Genomic DNA, 27,514 nt, shown 5'->3' with positions numbered 1-27,514 from the left:
AAAATGATCCAAAATGAATATTAATGCACATTGAAAAGGATATAAGTTTCACTATGAGAAACTTTGTTGTGGTAAGCATAAATCATAATTGAAAAGAGACCAATACAGTAAGGAAAGGGATTTGGAGTGTCCGTACAAAAAATGGTTGATATAATGCTTGCCTATATTTGATACCCAGATTTTTGAAAAAATTACAAGTTTAGTTTGACTGCACTGAATAAAATTTGGATGGAATGGATACAACAATCATACAACACAATCTACATGCCACGATTCGGACAAGCATTTGCAAAGTGCGACGGATCACCACACGCAAAGCATCTTCTACTAGATACAGGTTCACCTGTTGCTGAAACAAATATTGTATCATCTCCACGATTTCCACCACTTCCACGGCCTCCATGGCCCCTGCCACGACGGCCCCTGTTTCGCCCACCCCGTCCTCTGGAAGTATCGTTTGAGCCTCTTGGATTGGCATGTGAAGGGTTCTGTCCTCCAGCTCCATCTTCTATCGTATCCTCCCATCTGTAGAACATTCATTGATGTAGAGATTAAGAGTTGGACATAGCTTTGACAAAATTATATTGGAACAAATGAGATATCAAACATGCCCTCAACTAATCATCTCTTTTAAGTACCATTTCAGTAACGAGAAAGTACTGCTGCAGTTTAGATAATACAGAAAAAGATAGTAGACCGGTGAATCAAACAATGCCTTCCTTTTTCTTTTCATTTAAAAACATTATACTTGGAAGGGGGGAAAGGGAACTTTATGATGACAAGCCCGGTTAATAAATCACAATCTCATCATTTAAGAAACTTAAAATCACAAAATCGTAAGTAGAAATCAGGATTCAACACGTACACAAAGAAGCTGCACTCCTGAGATAGACAAGTATAGAACTTTCTGCCCCTATTGTTTGCGGTATTTGCTGTTCGTAATACACCAGGTTCTCCACACGAAGTACATGTTATTGCTGGTCGCCCTGAGACAGCAGCATTTTGTCAGGAAGCAGTTCAGGCTTCACATATCAACATTTGCAAAAGGTTGGTTCGAGGAATAATCAATAATCAGTTGGGATTTACTTTATTAATGAAGAGAAAACAAGAGTTTGCAGGCTATTAGAAGTGACAAATATATATACTTCCAAATTCACTTAACACCTGAAGAATCCACACCACAAAATTTTCAGATGTAATCGTTCGAAAAGAAGCCAACATTACAACTACCCCACCAACAAGGTTGTAGAAACTTGAAATCATAAGAAAACCCAAAACTATCATCCTTCCACATTTTTTCACAGCGATCACATGACTATCAATTTTAATTGGATAAGAGTTAAGACATCTAGAAAAAAAGGAAATGTAGTGTTGTCTACCAACCATGGTAAGAGGAGCCCAAGTGAATTCCCAATAGAAGAACACATTTGTGGTGAGTAGAGACAATATTAAAGCATGCTTGGTGCAGAAATAAAAGCCTGGGGGAGTGAAACAGAAATCGAATCACCAATCACCATACCATTTGTGTTATTTGTTGCTCTAGATCTAGCAAGTCCAGATGTTGAGACCTGGGAAGGGCAATCATTTGCATTATGTCCTGTCTGCCTACAGTGTGAGCAGACACCATGCTGAACATTACTTGCTGTATTGCTACGAGGAAAGGTTGTTGGAGTTCGTCCTCTCACTGGAGGTAAATGTAAAAAAAACAGTCAGATATTTGCAAAACAAAAAAAAAAAAGCTTTCTACAGACGTAAAAAGAGGAATCCTTGTTTATCGGAAGGGAGAAACAAAAAAGAGAACACATGTGGTAAATTAGACATTTCCACTTATTTAGCGCCATAGTCATCTCAGATAAATATGGGCCCTAATCACAACACAAAGTTTCAACACAGATATTCTCAAATGAGATGGTCTCACGGTAAAACCACTCTATTGGGTTGGCTCAATGTACAAAATGTACACTTACTGGTTTTAAAGTGATCACCTATAATTTTAAAGTGATCACTTACCATCTTATATTGCCTAACTATAACCTTAACGTGATCATTTACGGTTTAAGTGATCACTTTTTATAGTCTTAAAGTGATCACTTATAACCTTAAAGTGATCACTAATAATCCTAATATGATCAATTAAAGAAATGGGCTGATTGTATGTACTCATCTTATGGTGGGACGTTCTCATACAAGACTTGAAGCAGTCCATTAACACAAAAAACATTCTAACAAAAGGAAAAAAAATGTTAAAATGCAACAGATGAAAGAAATGTGGCGTGCTAGTAGGAAGTAGGAATCATTGACTATTAAAAGCAGGAATGTTCTATCACTTGTGCCCCCCAGTGTATCATCTAACGTTTCGTTATATTTAATTTCAGCTTTAAGTTGGATATGTGTTGCTCCCTAAAAACACACACACAAAAAAAAAAAGGCATACCAGATGTTCCAGAAGAATTGCGAGGACCAGTTCCACATATCTCTGTTAGCTGTCTAAGTGTTTCATCACATCCACCAATGCAGCCTAAAAAGATATTCCGAGTTATTTATGGTTAGAAAAATTATGTTATAAACTTAACATCCTACTTGACGTTGATTGTGGCATATTAGTATACTACAATAGTGAAAAGCATCTATCAGAGAGAAGTTTTATGGGGACTGTTAAAAAGCGAGGAATTCTCTTACCTTGTTTGGATTATAAAAAAGGAGAAAATAGCAGGATCCATATTCCTTCCCTTTCTGATAAACTCAATCCTTTTAAACCTGGAATTATTAGGAAGGATGTACATAGCTTTCTTCCCCCAAGTTTTTCACTTATGAAACTACCAGATTAAGTTCCCCCCCTCATCCCCTCTCTTCAAAGTCTAAGCAATTGTTCCATCTCATGTTCCATATTGCCCAAAGCTTTAGGAGATGAAGGTCCACAACACTACAGAAAACAGAGAGCATAATAGTGCAAACAATCTTAGCACTGAACATACCTAAGTGATTCACACTGTAATTTGGAGGAATTTCCAACTGCCGAAACATAAACTGAATCAAGAAAATTGGACCTGGATACATTTTGTTAATGCAGACAAGAGATCAGAGATGCACATACACCAAACAAATGTTAAAGCTTGTAAGCAGATTATATAACATCACACAAATCCACACTATTCAAGTTGTAAAAACCACCTGGAGTGCACGAGTTGCATGTATTTGAGGTCACAACTGCTTCTGATATAGATCCAGGGAGCCAAACCACATTTCTACACTGCAAAATGCAGCCAAAGCTAGTTAGTATACAAGTGTAAGAAAATGTCCATATTGGATGCTGTAGCAGTCAGAAAATTTCATGAAACATCAAGATAGATGTTTTAACAAGAACAAGCACCAAACAGAAAAAATATATGCCACATCAATGAAGTAGGGGGGGTGTATAATTAAAATCCCGAGTCTTATCATCAGATAGTTTATATAAAGCCTCAGAGTTTTCTCATAAGATCACATAAAAAATTAAGAAATCAAAGCTTCCTCATTAAAGAAGCAGCGGATTAAAGCATAATCTGAACAACAAAGCAAAACAAACTAACAATTTAAGGAAATAACCAATATGGTGCAGTTAGAGGTAAAACACATTCAACCTTACTCAAAACAAAACGGCCGATCCAAACCAGATATATGTGCACTGATAAAGGGATTGTAACAGTGACCACACAAAACTTTGCATCACTCAATGAATAGACAAATATGTCATATACTTCGATCAGAAATTCCAGTTCACTGAATGAAACTTTTTAACCATAATAAGCAAGGCAATTACCTGAGGATAGCCCAAGCAACCAACCATAAATTTTCCATCCTGCAGACAGGGAATGAACTCCGTGAAACAACAAATTTGATATTTTGATATTTAGAAACTCCAATTTTTATCAAACACTACAATATCATGTCAATAGCTTGGAGGTATTCATAGTGGCAGTACTTCAGGAGACTTCTTTGGGACCTATGATCAGATCTTAAGAGAATCACAAATGCATACACATTTTCTCCATAATTGCATTGACAGAAGTGAAAGGCATCAAACATTCCAGAAAAGAAAACAAACATGCTAAATCATGTCTTGAAAGACAAAGAATTACATTGCATCGTAAGCAACATGCCACCATAAAAGGTTTTTGAAATCATATTGCATCAAACATAATGAAAATTTTGGTGTAGTTCATAGCTCCGTTCCAGATTCGTAAAAATTCATATTACATGCCTTTAGCCTAACACTTTATTATGTATAGAGCTCCAACATGAAACCTAAAAATTTTAATGCAAAAAAACCCACAACTTGATGCATAAACTTACAACTGTCACTTTGCTAGTTACATAACCTTTCTAGTCTAAATGTTTAGCTTTTTACACAATCAACTTCAGGGAAGATTTTTATAGAAGTTGGGTCAAAAACTTTTCATGACAGGAAGTAGGTCGGAGTTCCAGACTGGCACGTAATTTTTTTACTGGGACAATCCTTTTGGCCAAATCCTAAAGCTGAGGAGATGATATGATAGCATGCACATGTTTGGAGGAAAAATAATCTGCGCACAACTCAAAAGTAGCATCCAATCCGCCTACATTTTCCATAGGCTGCATCCAGCTGGTAGAATAATGTTGGTATTTGTTTACCATGGTACACACCAGAAATTCAATCTGCATCTAAGCCTCTTAAGTGTCAAAATGTCTCCACAATAATTCATTTTCAATCGTTATCACTTCTCGCACCTGTAGTGCTACTAATTTGGGCAAAATGACATTGTATATTCCAGATCAAAAACTATTTAACCTTCTGTGCTGGTAATTACTCTATATTGAGATAATTCCCATGGAAAATAAATACTTAGATGAAAAGACTATACTATAAAAATAAAGTAGGATGCTTTATTGTGATGGGCACTTTGGTTGTTATTATAGACTTTTATCCAAATGCTGAACCCCATTCTAAATACCATTGTAAGTAATACAGGGAATAAGACATTCATTTAAACCTGAGAATAGAGCTCAATGCATTTGAAAATCAAAGGATAAACTATATGCCTACACGCACAATTTATCTTCAATTGCTTACCGCTTTGCGTTTCAGCACCATATCAGCCTCTCGACAATGTCCACAGCGGCGAACAACACCGATTGTTGTGTTTTGATCCTCTACACCAGGCCTATTAGTTCTACAGAAGAATATATGTAACTCAACATTGGACTCCATACTCAAAAGTTATCAAAAATTCTCAATTTTAGGTGATCACAAAATATTTTCAAAATTGCACTAGAAATGTAGATGACGAAAAGAAGTGAATCCTAATTCGTGAATGTCAAAAGCAATATTAGATTAGAATTGTGAAAGTAAAGCACTACATAATTCATCTAATATCAACGTGTTAAGGATGTTCCAACTTCAAATGCATACTCAAAAAATAACCAACTTTTTAGGATGGAGATAGTACCTGTCAAAAAATATTTCCATGGCCTCAGAGAGTTTAACTTTGTTAAGCTTAGCCTGCAAATGCCCTCGAAGAAGCGCAAAAAGATGCAGTCATATAGATGTGAATCAAAAAATGATGAATGATAAAAATCCATATAGAATTCTAGATGTTGTACATCTTGATGGTCACCTTAGTTTTAAAAAGCTTGTATGGGAGAGCCTTAGTTGACAATGGGTTGAGTGCCTTGGTAAGTTTGGGTGAGGCAATTCCTAAAGGTGAACATCTCAGAGAGCCTTATCAAGGTGAGTGTCTGAGAGTGCCTTAGAGCACCTTTTGGTGTAAGCCTCAAGAGTCCATTCCATATGTTTACTCTTCTCTTCTTATACTTATTTCTCTTTCTTCTTTTTTCTATTATTCTTCTATTTTTTTGGGGAGGGGGCTAATTTATTTTTTCCTAGGTTATAAGTGTTTTATAAACTGCGCTCGAGGCATGCCTAGGTGTGAGGCGCCTCGTGTATGCCAAATGTGATTTGTGATGAATAACATCTCTTTGCCTATGTTATAGAATAAACAAGAGAACTCACCCAAAAGACAAGCCAAGTAGGTGAGAGAGCTCAATTACTCTATAAACCCCACATTAGTTGCCCATACAACCGATGTGGGACAAAGTCCCACAACCTTGTAATGGCCTCAAATCCATTCCATTACAGCCTAATATTACTGAAAAAACCCTCAATTCTAAGATGTTTATTGTATGGAAAGCGAAAATATTCCCCCATTCTTTCCCTAAAGCAAAAATATGGAGTGAGAAACGGAAGAGGAAAAATAAGCTTGAAGTGTCGCCATCTTCACTAGTCGACGTATAATTCGGATTTAGATTTTTAAGTGTTTATTTAAGTTTCACTTTGAATTTCAAGCATCAAGAACGATTGTTTTCTTTCTTTACCTTTGTCTTTGTATTAATTATTATTTCTTTTGTTAACTCAAGACTATATTATCGACTTATCGTAAGACTTTATGTGTTAAAATAGTGTTTAGCTTACTTATAAGTCATTATAATATGATTTTCATGTTGTTTTAACTTTAAGTATTAAATATGTTTAAAATTGATTTTGGAGATTTTTAGCGAATTGTGCCCCTCGCATACAAAAAGTCCACGCCTTCACCTTGCGCGTAGCGCCTCGAAAAAATGGACCTTTTGCGCCTCGGTGCACCTTCGCCCTAGCGCTTTGCGCCTTTTAAAAATGTAAACAAAGATGTTCCCAGACACTTACATCTAAGAAACAAGCTTTCATCTCCTGTAAACAAGAAGCCAGAATTTCAGCTTTCCTCTTGGTGCCTAAACTGACAGCCTTCATATCATCCTCCATTTTGGATCTCAGATAAGGTTTCCAAAGCTCATAACTGAAATTTAAAAACACATGAAGCAGAATAGGATTAAAAAATAAAGCCAAAACACGAGAGATAAAGTGTGTAAGGTAGAGGAAAGCAATACTTATTATCAAACAGCAAAGGCTGTGGCAAATGGCATTTTTTATACATTCGATGCATATAAGGGCCCTTTAAAAATTCTTTTATAGAGTTAAAGTCTAGAAATAGTTTTCAACATGAAATAAACTTTCAAGGTTTTTAACATGAAAAATATTGGAAAAATGTTTTCTGAGGTTTTAAATTTACATTTTAATGGAAGTACAAATGAGGTAATGGATTTCATCTTTCCAACTCAATCACAAAGAAATGCAGTGAGATATGGTTTTCCTCCTAAACAGTGTTTCAGAACAGCAATATCCTAGTAGAAATTTGCATTTGGCAGAGAGAAAACCTAGATAGTTGTGATTTATAATAGTCAGAGTGCATAAGCAGAACATTTTACGATGTTCCAGTGGATTAAAAGATACCTATAAGTGTATGATTGAGAGATATGACTTACCCCATGTCATCATATCCCATAACCAATGCTTCTCCCTGAAGATAATGATCAATATTAGTAAAGTTGAACATCCAAGAACTAGGCAAACGATTTTACTGAAGGTTTAACAGCTATTCTTGTGCCAAATTGGCATTTGGACAGTGAAAAACCAAGACTGCACAAAGGAAGGGATACAAAAAGATACATACATCAAATGATGAGCACAAAGTAGTTTCTCCTCATTATATTAAATTCTCATATGATCGTCACTTACAATCATTTTTACCTAAGTTCATCGATTGAAAATGGGTTAATGGAGAAACAAAGGAACAGATGTACAACCATTGAAGCTTCACTTAAAAAATATTGAGAAGTTAAAATGAACAGGAACAGTCTAAGGCATCTGAGTACTGGATGAGCACATGAAAGAAAATTACACTTTCATATACAAAGAAAATTGACACTTAACGACTTAATACATAGCAACACCAATAAACCAGACATAGCATTGTCCTGGTACAGCATAAATAAATGCTGTCCATACTTTTGGCAACCAAATGAGAAAGTTTTATTTTCCAAAACCACCGGTTGTGTGAATAGGTTAATGCTTCCTTAGGAGCAAAGGGTAGATAAGATCTTAAAAAATAAAGCAAAAAAAATAAATTACCCTGATAAGAAGAGCAGACTAGCATTGATAACAATTATCGCAACAGGGAATGTACACAAATTATCCACAGGCAGGCAAAGGGAAAACAGTTGGGTGAAATGAGTAATTGATAAATAGCAAACGTAAGGCATCAGTAACTTACAAGACTAGTCGGTGAAAAACGAGTATTTGCATCTTTTGTAGCATAGAAACGATCTAAAAGCTTCTTGATGTGATCATGCATGGTTGCATCAGTACCAATTCCTGCCTTTATGTAGACCATAATGCTCATCAAAGATCAAGAACAATAAACAAAATGTACACAGTATAGACACATAAATGTAAGGAAAACTTTTAAACAACTACCCGATTTATACGATTTTTTGAGATCCAATAACTGACAAAAACAAGGTTTTGATAAAAACCGAACTTTGCAATTTCCTCAACAAACACTACACTTTCCTTGTTTTCCAAATTTTCTATTGTGTGGAGCCCAACACTCTTATTTCACTCAAATTACATCATTTTCCACATAAATACTTGATCTTACTTCAACTATGTCCTTTCCTCCATCTTCATTCACTCATTAAATTAAACTGTCACCCAACATTTGTTGCAGAAACTCCATCATCGATCACTACCTTTCCTATCAACACTATCATTTGGACCATTAACTTCTACTAGTAACTGCTATTGGTACACATTTCTACAGAGTTTCAGGTTAACTAAGCATAAAGAAAACTCAGCTTCTCTCTTCTCAAATTCACACTTTCAACCTAATGGTTAAGTGTTCAAACTTCAAACAATAATAACACAGAAACTAATTGAATTAGCTGATAGGAATTTTTGAAAACTCCAAACAGATTAACCCTATGATACCCTATGATCAATCCAAAACTATTAACAATCACCTCAATCAAACAATTAAAACTGCAGAAATTGTTTTTAAATGTTTCAAAAAATAATATACTAATCCTAATTGCATTAATCTTCAGTAATTTTGAAGAACCCCAGATTTATCAGGAACGGATATTGCAAATAAAGAGGTCATGGTTGATTTATTGAATTTTCTACCAAATTGGGCAAGAAATCTCAGTAACCAATCAATTCAGACAAGAACCAACGCTTCAGAAATTATTTCGGAAAATTTGTTGATTTTGCTTCCAAGATTTGGTGTGTAGATTTATTCAAAGGTTTTAGAAGAGAGCAAAGATGATTTTGGAGAGGAAATGGGTGAGATGTGAGGGACATGAATAGAATTGGGCCTCATGTGCTAGAATAATTAGTGGAAAAACAAAATTGGTAGTGGTAAGTTGAAATGAATTTCAAATTTATGGAGTTAAATTTCGAAAAAGTTGGTAATAGATCTCAAAAAGTCATACTCCCTCCAATTCACTCCATCAATCCCTTTCACATTTTAATATTAGAAAAAGTATTATTAAAATTTCATTTTGATAAATCAAATAAGATTTGACTCGACTATATTTTAACTTATAAATAAGAATAAAATACAAATTTAATGTGGTTGATGAATAGTGTCAAAAGGGTAAATGGGACGATTGCTCTGAATTGGTAAGAGTATATATTAGATGACGATTTTTCCTATTTAAATGTAATTTGCACAAGTTCACTTTTAACTTCTAATATTGCATACTTTGTCCATACAACTCAGCAAATCAGCTTCACTTAACAGTGGTGGTGGCCGGGTCACACCGGAGTCTAGAGTCAATATAGTTGGAGTAAACTGCAACAGAAAGTTTATTCATATCAATAATAGAACATTTAACCGCATTCATCTTAAGAGTTAACAAAAGACCCAAAACTACTCATTGACAAAATTAGGAAGACTTTGATATGCATGAATGTTGAAGAACTTACCTGTTGTCCAAGGATATAAGTAGGGATCACAGAACCTCCCCAACTTTCAAAACGGTAAACATCCAAATAATTTTTCTACAAAGGAAGAAGCAAGAAGCAATTAATAAGAAAGTTAAAATCAAAATCATTAACAAGTGACCTCTTTAAAGCTTCATATCATTGTTTAACTAGCCAACAAAGTTGACATGGAAAGACTCCATAAAGTTTAAAGCTTTTCGGCAAGCATATTTTAGAAGTATCGTAGTAAATAGCATTTAAATCCTAAGTCTGAAAAACAAAGAAGCACGGAATCTACACATGATGCAAGCATGTTGCCACAGCAACCCAACTCAGGATATAAAATTGCTAAAACTCTATAATATCATCTTATAGTCAGCATAGCTTAGACCATCAGAAGTCAAAATTTTTCATTTGCATATAGTATACTCCTTTTCACATGGTATACGATATTCAGACGTAAAATAAAACTGATTGTAATACATTTGTAAACTTGACTCTCCCATAAAATTGCAAAATAAAGTCCAAAATACGAACTAGCACATAGCAGATGAAAAAATATATGTCAAAATATAGAAATGCGCTCTCGACTATTTCGTGTCTTGTCAGCTCCTCATTCTACATCCACCATCAAAATGGTACCATCCGACACAAAGCAAGGGGGTAGTTTACGAAAGTAATCTACATAAAAAACCCTAGTTGAGATTGCATCATCATCAGGAGTAGAGCCAACTTAGAAGTTCGAATAGCTCATTAAGAGTTTCAATATCCTAAGGCCATATGTTCTCAATTTGTAACTCTTGTCTTAGTTGATAAACTCTAGATGATTTAACTATTATAATTACACCTCATGGATAGTTCAAGTATCATATTTCTGTAATAGACTGGATTAGTCATTGTCCCTGACTTTAGTAGATAGGCAAAACAATTACAAAATGGGAAGAAAATATATGAAGGGTGTGATTAATGTGTGAATGTAAATGGATCTTATATTACTGTGAATCAAAAATTACAAAGAACATAGAATGTAAAGATAGGACAAGCATTTGAGAGGCTTGTTACTCTCCCAGAATTGAGTATGAACTCACCAATGTGTAAACAAAATATTCAAATCCCCTTCCCTACTCCTCCCCCTTCTTTATTCATACTATTTTCTCTAACTAACTAATCATATTAAAATACCCAAAATACCCTTATACCCTATATATCACAGTTTCCTCCCAAATCAAAAAAAAGCAACCACCAGTTTTGTAATGTATCGTTTCACCAAATCAACTATGTTAGTGGTGCTAACGTCTAATACGTCACAAACAAATTATTAAAAGTGTCTCCTTTCTATTAAAAAAAAATTTAGAAAAATTTTAATCCAGCTTACAAAATACTGTTCAAATTATCATAAATTTATTTTATGAAATGATCAATTTGATACTTGTCAAATACCAGTTATGGCGCAAACATTTTCTTTGCATGTTTCTTACTCCCTCCATTTCAATGCCTTTGTCCCATTCATTAGGGCACGTTCGTCAAGACATATATTGAAGCCTTAATTTTTTTAATGGTGTATTACTAAAAATTATAAAAAGTTGATATTAATAATTCTTACGTTGAAACGAATCAAAGAAGATCCCACTTGACTATGTTTTAACTTATAGATTAAGAAAATACAAAGAGTAACCTGTGAATAGTGTCATAAACCAAATGTGACAAAGTCACTGAAACAGAGGTAGTAGTTTTTAGGAGTATTTGTTTTGGTTTTTCAAACGAGTTTGCAATTGAAAAGTTGTAATTTTGATAATTATTTTTTCCAATTAAATGATTTTATTTGTAACTTATGATGCTTCAATCAAAGTAAAGCAAGCTAAAAGAACAAAAATGCAATCAAATGCATGAATTCTCTGCAGACTGGAATATCTAAGAAGAAAGTTCCTTCTTCTCTCTTGCCTCATATTCTAGATGACAAAGGAGTTGATGTCTCCTTTCCTCCTTTTCCTTCCCATCTCTTCCCAACTCTTTCCTAATCGTACTTTTCCTTTTAAAATTTATCCAAACATAATGTAAAGCATATATCAAGCATTCTCAAACTTCTTCAGAATAGTAACACCTTAGGTTTCACATTGATAAATTCAAGCTTGTACACAAGACCCACACAATAGAAGAGTTGGTTGCTCATAAACCCAATGAGGTTCCATCCTAAAACCAATTGGTATTAGGAAGAGTAGTCCATCAATTATATGTTAGTTAACCTCTTTTTAATTCTTCGATGTGGGATCACATGTAGGTTATTTTTCCAACACTCCCCCTCATGTGAGCCTTTTTTTTGGTGTGTCCACAAGAGTGGGCCCACGGGGTGATCATGTGATGAATTATCACGGACTAACATGGTATCAGAGTCGAAGGTGGTTTTTGGGTATGACATGGCTCACATGTGAGGGAAAATTTTTTTCTTTTTGATAATAATAATTTGCAATTGAATCTTTATTCATAATTTATATTACTAACAAACTATGCATTGCATGAGAATCTAAACAAATATTATTAGAAAAAAATATGCAACAAGTCATCAACTAAAGCTAGTTCCTAGATAAACATATGGAAAGAAAGATATAATCAAAATACAAGGCATCCATCAACACCTTTAGCGGTCAGATAGGTAACAAGATCACAATATTAAATCCAGAACCACCCCACCAAGAAAGGGTTGTAAACCAAGTGCTACATAAAGAAGCGCAGTCATAAAAGCAACCCTATCATCCAAAGCAACTGAAAGAACATAGTTATACTTTTTCCACTAATTCTTCCTGTAACATGCTACTAATTGGATCACTTGTTCTTTCTTTGGTGCTTTGCATATTCATGCAAAATGAAGTCCAAATGCCATGGTGGGGACTCATTTTTGGGGGACTCATTTTTGTTGTTGGCTATGCTGCCATGTTCACCCTTCCTATTAGCAACATAACTGCCACCACTAATCAGACACCAAGATTAAACATCATCACAAAGTATCTCATTGATTTGATTCTACCAGGAAGACCAGTTGCTAATGTGATTTTCAAAACATATAGTTATATGAGTATGATGCACGTTGTATCCTTCCTCAACTCTTTTTCTAGAAGTTTTTTTTCCTTGTGATTGGGTAAAAATTTAGTCTTCTTGGAATCTTCTCGATCATAATTAAAACATGGTGGTGAATCCCCCAACTCAAATGACATCATCCATTGTCTTATTCCAAGAGGACAAAATTCTTGTTGCAACGCTATCAAACTAAGTCAAATAATCATAACTAAAGAATGTTGTGTCCAAAGATGAAAATCGAGGAGATTCATAGCACAGAGTTTCAGCTTACAGCTCACATGTAGTATTTACTGGCCTGAGAAATGATATTGTGAGTGTATCAGAAGTGCAAGAAATTGTCAATGTAGATGAGGGGATTGACCCTGCAACCAATCGTCCTGATTCTCTATGTCATGATCATATATATGTAGACATGTCGGAACGAACGAAACTGAAGGACCCATCGAGACTAGCCCCAGTAAATGTAGTTGAATGACCAGTAAATACAACATGTGAGCAATAAGCTGAAACTCTGTGCTATGAATATCCTCGATTTCCATCTTTGGACACAACATTCTTTAGTTATGATTATTTAGCTTAGCTTGATAGCGTTGCCCAACAAGAATTTAGTCTTCTTGGAATAAGACAGTGGGTGATATCATGAGTTGGGGGATTCAACACCATGTTTTAATTATGAAGAAGAGACATCGTGATTTGCTGTCACCATCATCTAATGATCAAAATAATGGTGCCTCAATTGAACAAGATAAAGAAAGTAGACACAAGAAAAATTGATACATAACATGATCAGCTGACAGCATATTGCTCAAGTTCATTTGTTTACTAGTAGTAATATACGAATGATGTCGATACACTTCATTTGCCATATCTAACACAGATACTCGAAAATGAATTTGTTTTTCCTAGTAGGGGTTATAGGTCTCGGTCTAGTGTAAACACCATACCAAGACCGAATCTATAACCCCTACTAGTAAAAACCAATTCAATTTCGAGAATCTGCGTTTGATATGGTTTATGAAATGTATCGATATCATTCATATATTACTACTAGTAAATAAATGAACTTGTAGCAGCAACATGTTGTTAGCTGATCATGTTATGTACAATTTTTCTTGTAACAAACTCTACTTTCTTTATCTTCTTCAATTGAGGCGCCATTATTGATCATTAAGATGATGAAGGTGAAAGCAAATCACGATGTCTCTTCTTTCAATATAGGAGTAAATGCAAATTTGCACCCTTTTCAAATATTGCAATAAGATCATAATTAAAACATGGTGGTGAATCCCCCTACTCAAATGACATCATCCACGGTCGTATCCTAAGAGGATTAAATTCTTGTTGGGCAACGCTATCAAACTAAGCGAAATAATCATAACTAAAGAATGTTTGTGTCCAAAGATGGAAATCGAGGGAGATTCATAGCATAGTTTCAGCTTCATATTTACTGGTCGTTCAACTACATTTATAAGGGCTAGTCTCGATGGTTCCTTCAATTTCATTTACATGTCTACATATATATAATCATGACATAGAGAATCAAGACAATTGGATGTCGGGCCAATTCCCTCATCCACATTGGCAATGTCTTGAGCTTCTGATACACCCACAATATCATTTCTCGGACCACAACACCCGCGGAACATTCGTGGGCTTGGGGCCACAACAAACCCACGAGTAATGAGCGTTGACTTACATACAACACATGATGAGTTTCACTCTTTCCTAGAAACTTATGGTATTAGGAGGATTACTCACCAAGTATTATATGCAAGTCCACAACCCAATATTTTAGCGATTTGGGATCTTTCTCACATGTGAAGTATTTCCAACATACTTGGATCAAGAAAATTCTAATTGGATTATATGGAGCATTTGAGCAGTTACAAAATTAGGAGAGAGAATATTATTTGGTTCGATAAAAATGGTCATTGATCAAAGTGAGGTTGGTGGACACAAGGGAAGAATGGCGGAAAACAAAGGGGTGAGGCATACAATTGCATTCAGACGTGGGTAAGACACTTCAATTTGGTTCAAAATCTTGCGAGGTTTTCATAAAAAATATTCAAGGACACTTGACGCTGACTCGAATCTTTTGGGATCAATGCTTTGGAATTATTATATCCAAGTGGGACAATTGACATGTATTCATGTCCAACATGGTATACGAGTCCCAGTAACATGCAGGAGTTGCACGACAAACCCAACAAATCATTACAATTATCCAGAAGTTTGAACTCAACGATAACAGAAAAAATTACATAAATTTGACCTGGATAGAAATGTCATGTTGTCTATGCTCATGGCATGGATGCATGGTGCCAATTCCAGGAAAAGATACTGGAGTTAAAATTATAGACTTCCATGTAACATTGCTTACATTTAAACAATAATAACCATCTTTTTAGAGCGTTCCAAGAGCATTTAGTGCTTTCAATCTTTCTATCAAGGGGGAGTAGCAAAGTTGCATCTGAGTCAGGATTTTTGATATATGCATATTGCATAAATAGTACAAAGTTAGCCGCTTCACAGTGAAAACGTGTCTACCAACTCGTATAATTTAAGTGGGCTAGGTTAGCAATGCCACATAGGTTTCAAATGAAATCTCCCTTTGGGCTTTGTCCACAGAGGTTTGAGAATAACAGAAAACCTGTAAAAGATGCTAATTGATCACTGCCAACCAGTAAGAGTGATAAAATAATCGCCTAGTAGCATCAAGAGGAAAGAGTCAACGATGTTCATTTGTTTGAAATATGGGATCGTCCAGAGATCTATTAAGGACTAACTAAATTGTTAAGGACTAACTCACTGGGATAATCATATCATCCAGACACTGTCACCTACAGCCTAGAGTGGAAAGAATCTACTTATGCTAAACTAGTCAAGCGCATAATAAATAGATCTTGCTAGTCCAAATAGGAAAGAATCAAAAGCTTGCATGAACTTATTAGATCTATAACATGTTTCTAAGGAAATTAAGAAAACCACGTAAAACTTACGGCAAGTATCACTCTTCCAGATGCAGAAAACAATTCACCAGCAATATCAACCTCCACAGTAGTTTCAGCACTTACAGCTGGCTGGGAAACACAGGCTAGAAAATGACGAACAACAAGCTCATATACTTTCTGCATCACAGGAGCATGCAAAAGTAAGCAAGAATTACACAGATATAAAGCTTCTAAGCAAACTTTTACATGAATCATATCCAACTCAGAAATTCGATAAATGGGGAAAAAGAATACGTCTAAAAGTAGTACATACAAATTTTAATGAGAATATTAATAGAATTCACGGAGAAAAGGGTATTATATATGCACTAACATGGTGGTCCTGGCTCCATCCAGACTCCCCAGCAGAAAACTTTGTTGGGTGAATAGGTGGATGAGCTTTGTCGTCATGACCCCCACTGCCTGGATTTCTCCAGAGACCTGCTTCAGGGTCCAACAACCGCAGCGCATAGGAGCCCCACACCGGATGTGCATGTTGTTCTTGCACAATTGCCTAAAATATAGTACTTTAAACAAATCACTTTATCATCCAATGCCAACAAACAGAAAACTGAACAAGAGAAAGCAAATAAAGATTGCTGCATGTGAGAAATTATCTTTTTACGAGAAAAGATGACTTCAAAAGGAACAGAAAGATGTAACAGAGTTACCAACATGCAGATCAGTCCTAGCCGAGAAACTGTCAGTCTCAGTTCGAGGATAACTAATGAAACCAGATTGGTATAACTCTTCTGCCACCTGGGAGGAAAGGGAGAACGAGTTGAAGTAAATGACACAATTTGTGTGAATGATGCAATTTTTTTATGATAGAATCCAGCATCCAAGTCATTAATCATACATATTTTTTGCTTCTCTTTTCTGTGAATCATGGGTACTGCAATTTTTGGTTAAATTAGACATCTGAAAAGTTTTTAAAAACCTTGAACTAAAATAGTTAATCAGAGCAAAACTGACGAAGTCAATAAATTTGTCAAATATTAACCAAGAAAACTGAAGGATAAATAATACAATGGAGAACACATATAGTCAAAACTTGTAACAAAAAGAAAATAGAATTCAAAGGCAATGTAAACCCATAAACTAGTAGGTTGCTAAAAGGAGAATGTGACGAGAACATCATTAAAAATTTTGTTGGCCCTCTATTTCAAGTCCATCTAATAGTATAATGAGAACCAAACTAAATGTTCAATTTCCTTTATACATGATATAGTGACCATGATAAAGATGAATAGAAAAGTTATTTTCTTGTGAAATGATTCCTCAAAACTAAACTAGGTGATTACGGCCGCAAATTAAAACTGATCTTTAAAGAATTAGAATCTGCGCAATTCCCACCTTTAACTGACTAAACTTAGTAACGCTTCCACACATTGTCCTAAAAGTTTTTAAACTATGAAAAATTGCAACTCAAATCTCCCAAACAGCAGGCCTGACATCTTTCCTCTAAAATTGATTTGATGAAGCAGCACACATCCTGGTCTCACCTTCATTGTCTGTTCGGAACTCATCCTGAAGTATCTCGATGCACGTTTTTCAAGCTCAATCGTACTTAATGGATAAGGAGGATACTTATACTTCTCCTGCTGTTTAACCAGAATAACCTGATAATAGCATTTTGTGAATAATAATTTTTTTTAAATGATAAAGTGAAACTTAAATATTACAAGTTTGCTAGCAAGGGCAATGAACATCCATCTACTCACAGTAGCAATTGATTCCTCAACACACATCTCATAAATGGAGACTGCACAAGTATAGTCGAACAAATGCCCACGCCTGCAAAAATATATCACAGACTATATATTTTAATAATGTAAATGAAAAGAGGGTGGTAACTAAAAGTAGAGGGATTCTAACATATTTTACATCCAACTGAAATTAGCAATTCCTTCCTCCGAATTGTGTGAACAATTAATTGTCCAAAACTCCTCCGGCTCATGTGCTTGTATTTCCCAATACCTTTCCACAACAAAGCCAAGTGTTGGAAACTACAAATGATAAGAGAATTGCTGTCAGTAAATTCAAAAGAGAATAAACCCGACAAGGAATAGAGAAAACGGATGTGCATAAAATCAAAATGATCCAGAAACTAGGGTCACATCAATGCGGAGATTAGGTGTCAATACCTGACATGGACCATAACTCAAAACAAGGCTTCTGTCATCAGTAGCAAAATCAAAGTTAAAAGCATCTTTAAGAAACATAGTCTGGAACCTAGTGAAAGACGCACCAATTCGTAGATCTATCTCCTGTAGAATTGACAAAAATTGTTTAGTAGTTAGTTAAAAGGTATCACACGAAGGCAAAAGATATCTGTCTTGTACTCGTACTAGCATCAGACTCAGTTACGAGTCTCCAAGGGTCAGGCTACAAAAGAAAATTGTTCTTATTTTGGTCCATAAAAGTATCAAGTCTCCGTATCCATGTCCAAGTGTTAAGGCCCTCAAGAATTTAGCACCAACATTTGAGATAAATGAAGAGTTTGAGCAAACATATGTCAGTAAAATGACACAAAAATTTCAGAACATTGCAACAGTAATCGAAATCAACTTGGTGTATTAGCATTTTTAAAAATACAGCAAATATTTTAGAGATACTAAAAGAGGAAAAGATGTTTCTCTAGCATCTGCAGTTATAACTGGCAGACATATCTAATATTACTTATTAGACAATTAACTATTATAGAAATAATATTCATCTGTTCTCATCCCAATTTTTGGTCTAAAATCCAACTGATTTGCAAATCTACATTAAAGAGTCACTTACAGCAAAAAAGTGTGACAAGCTCTTGATCATACACAATAACACATATATGTACGAAACACAATAGCATAGTAGCATGTACCAAGAAAACATGCTTTACTGTAGTTCCCCACCAACACTTATGGTAACATATTACGAAAACAAGAACAAAACTTTTTTCAAAGTGAATAAAAATACTGTTTAAAAATTAAGCTACACATTCCACTCCCACACGTGTTACATACTTACATGTTACCTAAAGAAGAAAACATATTTAAAACTTTCTTTATAAATTTTTGAAGTTTAAGTTCCGGAGAGGTTTTATAACAAACACACCTGCCTCGCGTCTACAGCGTCAGCAAATGATTGATTGGGACGATCGAGGTTCTGTACTGCCTCATGAATATCCCTAGCAACTCCAAGATAAAAATCTATCAATAAAGTCCAACCAGGTAAAGTCCCAGCAAAAGTACAAAATATAGAAGTTCAAACCTGTCTATCAAAGCAGAAAAGCGAGCCCTCCACATATTCAAATTACGGTTTACTTCTGTGCAGACTTCAATTACCTCATATGCTATATTTTCTCCTTCCCTATCACAGTCAAGCCATAATATGAGCCACTGGCAGCTCCTGACTTCCTGCTGAAGTGTTCTTTTTATGTCCAACTTGTCCTAAATCATAAGAACTCACACTAGATCAGCACAAAAAGTATTACATAACTATTTTGGGGAAGCATAAGTTGCTTTGAAGCTAGAGTAAAAGATGTTAATATAGGAACCTCTATCGATCTAATATTCTACTTGACCTGTTTACCTCATGTTTTATGGGGGAGATCATCAATTGGAAAAAGTTATTGATAACAGAAAGAAGCCAACAAGGGTAGAAACAAACTGGTATTTCTAAAAAAATCCTTCTAAATACAAGGTAGTGCAAGTGCAATATTCAAAATCTCCATCTTAACCAGCGAAATTTCATGTTCTAAATTCTAATGTATAATATCTACAATGCCAATGCCATGATCCTAGAGGAGGAGATTGGATACAGGACCCAAAAGCATAACTTTATCCTCCTGAAAAAGTAGTGGACCCATATTATTGCTCTTAAAATGAAATTTCTAGTTCATTTTCCATCTTTCTTTCTTACTCTACTTCAAAATCTTCACTCTCATCACTGCTATGTTTGATCATGCTTAAGATGAATTATAACATGGTCAATAAGAAAGCAAAGATAACTATCAAGTATCAATTCTAAAAATGTGTTCAATGATATTCTGCCTGCAGTTACTGGACAGAATAGGAGCTTGGCCCACTGGTGTCATTATGTATTCAAAGGTTACGGGTTTGCTGGGTAAGATTTGCCTCCATTACACTTTTGTGGTGGGACCATTACCCTGATGCATGGACACCTTGTGCATCGGGTTTCCCTTTAATTAGAGAGTGGATAAAGGGACGATAAACTTGATGAATTTTTTGATATGATGAGAAGGGTAGATCAAAATAGATACAAATACTTATACACACGCACACCTTTTGATAAACAACTTGAGATGATTCCTTAATCGCTCATTACCTAGACTCCCACACATTAGCCGGCTAGTTAACCAAATGTTAAGATGATGAAAATGGTGTAATTGTCAGTCTTCATAGGAAAACAAGTATTCACCGTAAACAAGGGAAGGTGTTGTAATCACAAAAAGCATGACAATGGTGCTTGGTATATGATTGTGATACCTAAGAATACTACTTCGTACTAACCACCCATAAGCTGGCAAAGGTACATGGGGGTTAACATAGGCCTTGATTTCTTTTGCATGGCTATTTTTAACACAAGTGATGGAATATATATGCAGGTATTTTAGTTTTCATTTCATGTATCGACTTCATCGGGGAAAAAAATTCCTCGAGAATACTTGTAGGTATGGACTTAATGAATAGAAACAAAAGAAAGGTTGTAGGTTCACATGACATCAAGTAAAAAATTTACTTCTTTTCTTCATCCTTTTATTGCTATTTTTCTTTTACAATATCATTTTTCTTTCAGTACTCTCAGTTGCCTGAAAAAATTCATAGTATTCCCCATAACTTTGAAAATTGTAATAAGTTCATTGTAGTTCTCATTCTCTCAATTAAGTTGTACTAAGTTTAGTTCAAAAAATTTATTCTACTCATCATTCTCACCCTTACATTTTCACTACTTGGTAAGTTCTAAAAAAGTTAGTTTTGTCCATTTCAATTGAATTGTAATAAGCTAAGCAATGTAATTTCCAATTTTCTTATCATGTACTTGTGTGTTTTCGATGGGTCTAAGAATATATAGTTCCTTGGTTTTCTATTATAATGGACTATAGTAAAATGTCGTGTGTATTTTTCGTGTGAAAGTGGAGAATATGTTTGTTATCATGGGTCAATCGAAAATATTTTTTAGTCATCACAATGTTAAAGTTTTGTGTGTGCAACCCTTTCAATATATGTCTATGTGAATCACTTAATTTTATTAGATAATATATTGTTCATGTCGTTAAAGTAGTAAACTATAGGCATTGCATTTGATAAACAAAAAGCATACACAATTCTAATGAATTCTCTCTTCGTTTATAGTAGTATAAACATCCCCCTTTCCTGTAGACCTCTTAATACCATACAATCAATGTTTTCAACTTTTAAATTCGTACTTGACAAAGAAAATAACATATGTCGTACATAAAGTCATCCGCATTAACTTTGGTTGAATTAACATATATTGATACTTCAAACATTAATTTAAACTTTTGGTCGAGTTATCCACCTAAAATAGTATCAAAAGTCAACATAAAAGGACTTCACGTGCTCAAATTTCATTCACATCTCATTTCAAATTATATATTTATCGTCGTGTCTAAAACGAGTACGTGCTACAACTTACATCCACACTTATAAGTACAAACCCAAAGAGTTTGTTGTGTGAGGGAACATAATAATATACTGAGATCGTTGAATTGTTCACCTACTCTTGCTAATGTCAACTATATTCAATTGAGTTTCAACATGCAAAATTCAACTTAATATGATATGATAGCTAATTCCCTTAACACATAACATCGTGTGTGTATATAAGCATTTAACAAAATAAAATGCATTTCTCCGAATGCTCATAGCCATTAATTCCACTGCTAAGACAGATACATACAAATTAATCCCCTTCACCCAATCTCTCAAATTCATATTATATACAACTTCAATCGAAACAATAACTCAAGTTTAGAGATAATAAGCTAAACATTCAAACAATTGCATAAAAATGGAATAATAAAATAGCAAACCTGAGGAACACTTTTCCGGACTGGAGCTTGATAAAGGTCAGCAGGATCACAAGAGTACCATTTTTTAAACCGCTCGTCAAATTCAAGCTCCATAAGATGACCCGTAACCGAAGTAAAAATCATATGAATAGGTTGACCTCGAATTGTATACTCAAATTCGAAGATTTTGTTATACCTTGATCTTCCTTCTCTCATTCTCGCATTATTTCTCGATAGAATCCCGGTGACGGCTTTCGCTACTGACGGTTTCTCCGCGACGTTTAATGCCCTAATTGGGCGGTGTCCGGCCATCGGAGTATCGCCAGAAGAACTTTCTAGGGTTTTAGAGGAAAGAAGCCTTCGAACTGCAATTTTTGCAGTTCAGTAATAATGAGTATTATGATTATGATATATCATGTCATGCGTGGCTTTTCCCGCCAGAGTGAACAGTAAAGATTTTTTTTTTTTTCAATTTTCAGAAATTCCTAATTAATAAACTGATTTATAAATCACTATAAAAACAAAATAAAACTAATAAAAATATGATTATTTTAGGTAATTTTTTCTAAAAAAAATATTGTTTTTTCTTTGGAGAAATGACGATTAATTGGTCATAGTATGATTTGCACATATTTATTTAAATATTATTTTTAATTATGATATATATATATATATATATATATATATATATATATATATATATATATATATTCGTGCTTTGCATAAAATATTTTAAAATTTTTTTAATGATAATTAGTGCACAAATAATCTTGTAAATTGCAAATATAATCGATTAATAAAGTAAATCTTAAACAAATTTTCATATATAAAATAATATATTTTTTGGATGCAAGATTAATATATTTTGTGGCATCATGAAGATTTTCACCAACAAATAAAATTCTATTTAGAACCTCATACTCTCGTGTGGAGAGAGCAAAATAAAATCTAATAAATAACAAAAATTATAGGAGTTTAATAAATGTGTACGAAAATTATTTAATAAAAAATACTTAATTTTTTGTATAAAAAAATGTAAAAAAGAAAATTATGTATATATATAAAAAAGAAAATAGTAATAGAATGGAGATGTTGACCAACTCAACCCTGATATATAATGTCAGCTAGTAAAGCTTAATGATGGAAATAAGTTGTTCACACAAATTTATCTCGATGAATGAGTTTCCGCAAGCGCATGGTGTTGTAGCATATGTGGGTCGAACACAAGGAGCAAGGATATGTAATTTTCTTTGCGTATTAGTCGGATATAAAAGAGGGTTGTTGAAGACAAAAACAAAAAGATATGAAAAAGAAATAAGTGTTAACAATCAATGATAAAAAGAGGGTCGGGTTAACTCATTCATGATGACTATTTAATGACGATATTCTAACTTCTTAAGGGTCATTAAAGAATAGGGAATCGCACTAAGAAGAGCAATCCGATCCTTGATCAGGCTTGGGATTGCCTCCAAGCTCTTCACCATCCTCACTCTTGTGAGTGAAGATGAAGGACTTGGGCTATTAATCGTCCACTCTCGTAGGTGAAGGATAAAGCTCTTAGATGAGAGGGTGGATGCAAGGTTCAATCCTCATTGGTCCCTTACACCCGATTCCATCCATTGATCAAATATTAGATTATTCAAAATCCAACTCTCATTAGTATATTGGAAGCAATGACAATCCTTAGCCAATGGGTAGAATAACCTCTCATCTAAGCCTTTAATCAACCTAAAATCAACTAGAGTTTCATTATCATAAAGTCTCACAAGGGTCGAGTTAATACCAACCTTAAAAACTACTCACTACTCATTCCAACTTAAAAACACCATAATGGATAATATAATAAGATATTAAATAATCAACAAACACAAGAACCCAAATAATTAAGCTATTGAGCAACAATGGTGAAAACCACAAACAAACATAAAAACATGAACATAACTATCAATAATAACTAAGAAGAAGTATTAGAAGATACCTACAAAAGATAAGATGATTGGGGAATAAAAATATAAAAACCCACAAAAATCAATTCTCAACCTCCATGAGTATGGCTTGGAAACTTGATATAATTACCCAAAAAAAGCTAAGAAATAAATGTAATTAACTAAATTAAACAATAAAATAAAGTGTGGTTAAGAAAATTAAAATAAAGACAAGAAAAATAAAGAAATTAAATTAGGGTTTATAAGAGTAAAGAGGGATAAAGGGAATGAAGAAGTAAAAAATGCTACTGTACTGCTACTTCCCCATGCCTCGTTGCCTTATGTTCTCTTTTGTATATTGCTTCTTTTAAAGTTCAATTTCTGAAGTTGGAGCTGGGAACTAGATGTTAGATTGTTTAACCGCTGAATTGTAGCACATGAACGGAGCTGTCTCAGTTGGCGAGTGCTTCTGCTTGCGTGCAGTAGGTCGCGGGTTCGCTTTTTTTCTGTTGCTGTTTTGCTGCTTACAACCTTCAACGCTCACGTAGTGGATTTTGGAAATGCCATAATTTCTTCATTTGATCCAAATTTGATGTTTGAGCAGTTGATCCGAAACTTACAAACCTTACTTTTAATATTGCTTGGGTAGGACTCATTTTCACCTCTTGGCCTCATTTCTTCCTTGGCTTTGATTCACGCTTCCTCTAAGAGTTCGGGAAATTTAGGGGCATCCTTCTAACATGCTTTAAAGCTCGAAAATAGGTGATTAATAAAAAACAAAAATAACAAACATGTTGCCCTACAAAAGGACGTAAAACCAATCAAAAACAATGAAAATGCACGAAAACCAAGAAATATTTAACCAATATTATGCCTAAATAAAAGGCAAAAACGAAGTTTATCATAAGTCCTAATCCCTTTGTTTCACTTTGAAGATTACGTTTTGAATATTTCATGTCTGGAGATAAATTCAAAATATAATTTCTTATACATATTATAAATTAAATTACACACACACACACACACATATATATATATATATACAAAGGTGGGTAATTTATTGAAAAGAATTTCAAACGGTGTTTTATTTTGAAGAAGAGGTGTGGGAGTAAGATTAATCAAATGTGTCGCGCCAAGAATACACTCACCCCAAAAATAAATTGGCAAGTTGGCTTGAAAACGCAAAGCTCTCCCAACACTTAAAATGTGCTTATGCTTTCTCTCCACCCGCCCGTTTTGTTGTGGTGTACCAACACAAGAGGTTTGAAAGAGAATACCATTATCACGAAAATAATCAATCAAGCATTTAAATTCAATACCATTATCACTTTGCACAATAGTAATAGATTGGCCAAATTGTCTATCCACCATAGCTATAAAAGTCATAAACATCTGAAAAACTTTCTTTTTATCAATCAACAAATAAATCCATACAGCCCTTGAAAAATCGTCCACAATAGTCAAAAAACAACGAGCACCACACGATGACTCATGTCGATAAGGACCCCACAAATCACAGTGAATTTTCTCAAAAAATCGAGAACAACTATTAGTACTTAAAGAAAACTTGTCTCTATGGTGTTTAGAACGAAAACAGACTTCACAATTTTTATTCAAACTACTCCTGGATCTACTGACATGAAGAAGAGACTTAACTACTTTCTTATAAGGATGCCCCATTCTTTTATGCCACAACTCCACATCAGATGAAGCTTCAACTGTAGACACCACCTTCGGTTTGCTGAAGTAGTATAGTCCATCCCGCCTAACTCCCGTTTCAATCAGAGCCTTCATGTGGTCCTGTATCAAGCACACATCAGAGTTAAATGTGACAATTGACTGTAAATTATCATTAAGTTGCGGAACAGAAAGTAAATGACAACTTAAGTTAGGAACATATAGAACGTGATGTAGAGTGACCGTATCTGACAAATAAACCGAACCCTCCACGGATGCAATAACATTATCACCATTTGGCAAACCCACAGGACAATGTATATTTGTGATGTCAAATAACCAAGATTTGTCTCCAGTGACATGATGAGTTGCACCTGTATCAATGATCTAAGAAGTAATATCGAACTTACCACTCAAGCGATTTTCCGGTATTTTATCATTACCAAAGAAACCCATGATAGCTTTCCACTGTGCTGCCGTAAAAACCTGTCCATTTGAAGACGGAACAGGAGTAACTGCCGTGAAGACAGACGCAGCAGGAACAACTTCTGCAGAAGAGTTTCTGCTGTGGATCCTCCTATACTGCTGCCGGCTGCTGCTGCTGCATTGGCACGCACTATCCCACGATTTTGACCAGACGACTTGCTGCTCGATTCCCCATGGTCCATCCTTCAGGGTAACCCACGATTTCAAAGCAGCGAGTGATATCATGACCTCGCTTGTTGCAAGGAGAATACACTTGTAAAGCATAACAATGTGAAGCCAAATGACCCGACTTCTTGCAATGAGTACAAACAGTAACCGAGGCAGGCTTCACAGCACCATGAACCCGACCTACTGCCGCACGGACAGCAAACCCCACGGGAGGGAAGGGTTCGTCTTGGACACATGCAAAGCCACGTACAAGTTCTTCTTGAGATACTTGTTGATAGGCTTTATTCAAGGATGGTAAAGGATCTTGAGTAAGGATATTGGACCTAATGTGCGCATAATACTCGGAATACAAACCAAGAAAAAATTGTTGCAACATATCGTCTTCACAACGCTTTACATGCTGTTTACTAACATCACAAGTACATTGGCCACACTTACAAGAAATTAAAGGTTGTAATTGAGCAAGTTCATCCCACAAAACTTTTAATTTTCCAAAATAAATCGCAACAGACATGGTTTTAGTTTGCTCACATTTATTAATTTGAGATTTCAACTGATGAATCCGATGTCCATTCACAATACAAAACCGTTCATGCAAATCATCCCACAAGTGTTTAGCATTATCATAATTTGAAAGCATAGATTTTACCTCAGGATCGATTGTATTCATGAGCCATGACACGAGCATACAGTGTACCACAACCCAATCCTCCTTTGTTGCGGGTGACACAACATCCGTAATTGTTCCATCAAGAAAACCGAATTTACGACGAGAACAAAGAGCAACTTTAATGGCATGTGACCAAGAATCAAAATTATCAAGTTTGAGTTTGATGGGTGTGATAAAGTCCCCCGACCTATCATGTGCACCGAGGTAGAATGGAGTGTTAATTTCAATTCTTTGTGATGGTGATGGAGCACCATCTTTGCCGGCCATGGCTTACCAAAAGAAAAAAAATGTCTTGCTCTTAATACCATTTGAAGATTGACCAAAATTGCTTGCTTGTATTAACCATGTAAAGGCATATATATGTTACATGATCTTCCTAAAAGCTAACAATTACAACTAATTGCCATAATATTGAATATACACCCAAGATTATATTCTAGACAAATATATTTTCTCAATCAACAATATTCTAGAAGATATTTCATTAATATTTCCGTAACATATATAGATAGATGTAGGATAAAATAAGAAGGAGTTTAAAATGAGGAGGGTGAGAAGGATTTTTGTTTGATTTTGTTTGGTTACTATATATACAAAAAAGGATACTATGTT

General features: G+C 34.8%; 2 protein-coding genes across 3 annotated transcripts; both read right to left on the bottom strand.

Moving 5' to 3' along the window:
- Positions 1-4: 4 nt before the first annotated feature.
- Positions 5-24,584, bottom strand: LOC130828390 (DNA topoisomerase 3-alpha). 2 transcript variants are annotated; one of them, XM_057694356.1, is made up of 25 exons: positions 23,955-24,584; positions 21,998-22,341; positions 19,192-19,370; positions 19,036-19,108; positions 18,084-18,206; positions 17,824-17,945; positions 17,661-17,733; positions 17,442-17,558; positions 16,612-16,695; positions 16,271-16,450; positions 15,946-16,074; positions 9,878-9,952; positions 9,654-9,743; positions 8,163-8,267; positions 7,375-7,409; positions 6,719-6,848; positions 5,466-5,518; positions 5,090-5,189; positions 3,800-3,838; positions 3,172-3,250; positions 2,976-3,047; positions 2,435-2,518; positions 1,520-1,684; positions 866-986; positions 5-525 (listed from the first exon to the last, which is right to left on the bottom strand). In XM_057694356.1, the coding sequence occupies exons 2-25, from the start codon at positions 22,286-22,288 to the stop codon at positions 261-263; spliced, it is 2,784 nt and encodes a 927-aa protein (XP_057550339.1). In that variant the 5' UTR covers positions 22,289-22,341; positions 23,955-24,584; the 3' UTR covers positions 5-260. The 2 variants fall into 2 exon arrangements, with proteins under 2 accessions (XP_057550339.1, XP_057550340.1); XM_057694357.1 differs by lacking the exons at positions 9,654-9,743; positions 23,955-24,584.
- LOC130828477 (uncharacterized) lies at positions 23,402-27,169 on the bottom strand. The gene is made up of 6 exons (XM_057694463.1): positions 26,375-27,169; positions 26,022-26,316; positions 25,179-25,952; positions 24,339-24,432; positions 23,581-23,704; positions 23,402-23,494 (listed from the first exon to the last, which is right to left on the bottom strand). The coding sequence occupies exons 1-6, from the start codon at positions 27,167-27,169 to the stop codon at positions 23,402-23,404; spliced, it is 2,175 nt and encodes a 724-aa protein (XP_057550446.1).
- Positions 27,170-27,514: the final 345 nt, after the last annotated feature.

This window comes from Amaranthus tricolor, chromosome 12 (assembly GCF_026212465.1).
Source record: "Amaranthus tricolor cultivar Red isolate AtriRed21 chromosome 12, ASM2621246v1, whole genome shotgun sequence".
NCBI classification, from domain to species: domain Eukaryota; kingdom Viridiplantae; phylum Streptophyta; class Magnoliopsida; order Caryophyllales; family Amaranthaceae; genus Amaranthus; species Amaranthus tricolor.
The sequence above is the reverse complement of the archived record's forward strand: the minus strand, read 5'-3'. Positions and strand labels throughout refer to the sequence as shown.